This window comes from Raphanus sativus, unplaced genomic scaffold, assembly GCF_000801105.2.
Source record: "Raphanus sativus cultivar WK10039 unplaced genomic scaffold, ASM80110v3 Scaffold2189, whole genome shotgun sequence".
Lineage (NCBI taxonomy): Eukaryota > Viridiplantae > Streptophyta > Magnoliopsida > Brassicales > Brassicaceae > Raphanus > Raphanus sativus.
The window spans coordinates 1-2,587 of NW_026617498.1; the positions used below are offsets into that span (position 1 = coordinate 1).

The 2,587-nt window shown below is 36.3% G+C and overlaps 1 protein-coding gene across 1 annotated transcript; it reads left to right on the top strand.

The window, feature by feature from the left end:
- Positions 1-6: 6 nt before the first annotated feature.
- Positions 7-1,690, top strand: LOC108830407 (uncharacterized protein At1g66480). The gene is made up of 2 exons (XM_018604003.2): positions 7-638; positions 1,367-1,690. Exons 1-2 carry the CDS (start codon positions 54-56, stop codon positions 1,454-1,456), a joined length of 675 nt encoding a protein of 224 aa, XP_018459505.1. The 5' UTR covers positions 7-53; the 3' UTR covers positions 1,457-1,690.
- Positions 1,691-2,587: the final 897 nt, after the last annotated feature.

The window sequence follows — 2,587 nt, forward strand, 5'->3', positions numbered from 1 at the left end:
CTTGCCACTTTATGACATTTCACATCATCCACTCGTAACAAAAAGCAGAGAAAATGGGAAACAGCATAACGATCAAGAGAAAGAGAGCCAAAGTGATGAAGATCGACGGCGAGGTTTTCCGCATTAAAACTCCGGCGACGGCGAGAGAAGTCACGGCGGATTATCCCGGCTACGTGCTGCTAGACTCCGAAGCCGTTAAACACTTCGGAGTGCGTTCGAAACCGCTCGAGCCGAGCCAGCTCTTGAAACCCAAGAAGACGTATTTTCTCGTCGAGCTCCCGAAGCTTCCGCCGGAGAAGACGTCGGAAACTGATAATAAGCTTCCGTACCGGCGAGTGATGTCCGGAATCCACGTCGGCGCGAAGGAGCGGCTGGAGATGCTCATGCTTTCTCGGAGAACGGTTTCGGACGTGACTATCGGTAGATCCGACGGCGGCGATGGGCTTGGGCTTGGGCCTGGACAAACGAGCGTGAGGTTTAGGCTGCCTCGTTCTCAGATTACAAAGTTTATGGAGGAGAGCCAGGATGATTCTGAGATAGCGGATAAGATTTTAAGTCTGTATAGGGAGAGATCCGGCGAGATTGGCGGAGGTGAGAGCCGCCGGAAACTTGGAGCAGGAGAGATTAAGGCACGTGAGGTATTTAATATTTCTTTCAAAAGATTTCTTGGTCTTATTTTGGGTTTTGGTCAGAATAATTTTACCGCGTCAAAGGCTTAAAATTCAACTATTTGCTATTCAACAAAATAGCTAAAAATCAGTTTAACTGACAATTTAATTCAATAGAATCTGAATCTATAGTTTTGATGATATAAGCAGATGAGATATGAAACTTGATAAAAAGATATATTGAAATGATATGAAGTTTGAAATTGTAAATAATGTCAACTATCAATTAATCGGGTTTTGTTTTGGGAATAATGGATGACATCAGGGAATTAAGCAAATAGGTTAACTATTAGTTTAATAGAGTAGAATTTATATAGTAATGAACAAGACAAGAAACATAATTTAAATTTAATGTATTGCTTTAGAAGTTGATGATAATTCCTAATTGTAACCACTTGCTAGGCCACTTTGGTATATGTAAGTATGTAACGTATCTATAAACGTGAGTATGGCGTATGTATAATATACACAAACTAAATGCATCGCATATGGATATGTACATAGATGCATGATAACGAAAATTGTTTTATATAAATATAGTCAAACATTAATCATACTTATACCAATGATGGAGATCCTCTCGATCATCAACTAATATTTTGTCGGTTTGTTTGGCTAATTATACGTTATTTTCTTTCTTGTAAACTAAATACTAGTTAAGTGACAAATAACAAATTGTAATAATTAAACATGTGCAGAAGCAGGTGAGTTTCGCCGGAGATGGTGGACGGGAGCTTCCTGTTTTATGGAGCAGAACCGGAAACGAGTCATCATCATCACTTGGATAAAAAAAATTCCTCTCTTTATTTTCTTTTATATATTGTGGTAGGTTTCATATATGTGCTAGTCTGTATATATCGTTTTATATAGCAATTTGAGATCATTTAGAACTTGTTTACTCCTGTGGGTCAACAAAACTTTTATTTTCTTTTTATAAAGGAGTAAATCATAGACTGAAAGGTCCAAAAATCAGATTCATCTCCGGTTCATCCGTTCATGTTAACAACACAAATATTTTATCAGTTAAAATGTTTACTGTCGTGTCTCGTGTGTACATTATAAAAGCTTTATGCAGATAACGGACGTCAGTAATTACATTTTATCCACATGATGAATCATTTATCACATGGCGAAAGAAATCAATAGACCACACAAATTTTGTTTTTCATTAGTTAGTCCTAAATCATACAGTATGCGTCAAATTTTTGAATACATAATTAAATTATTAAAAACATGATATTATTTTGGTTAAAAGACTATTGTTAGGATACTATAACGATATAAATGCTCTGAATTGGTTGGACGGCAACTACCGCCTACCCTAAGTAATCAACGATCGTTAACTTTTTTCCCAAATTTAAGTGGTTTTCAAAGAATCTGGAGAAAACACCTAAAAACGATTTTGCCTTTAGTAGCAAAAACTTCAAAAAGTAAAAGGTCGTGGGTAGTCCACTAGACGGGAAGGCGGAATGATACTTATCCATTGCACCATTGCATGCAATCATATCTATCGGAACATCCGAAAATATTGACAGACTGCATATTGCATAATGATTTCTAAATTATTCAAACTACATCATCAATTCCACATGGAATCTATGTACACTCAATTTCAACGATCTGTAAGTTATATATTCATGAAGTTGAACATTAGACATAATGTAAAACACTTCCAACTTTTTAGCTAATCACTTAACAATACTTCCACATAACTAATTGTACAGTTTGACTTTTAAGGATTCTTTTCGGTAGGAGAAAGGCGAGTAAAATAGTCAGAATGGTTAGGCCAGTTTCCCCGATTAGAGTAGTGATCATAATTTTGTCCTCAACTAAAACATTCCAAAATCTTCTAAAGATTGTTTTGGGAAAAAGAAAATTAGTTTTGTCGGTTTCAATAAACTCCCTTCAATTCTGTTCAT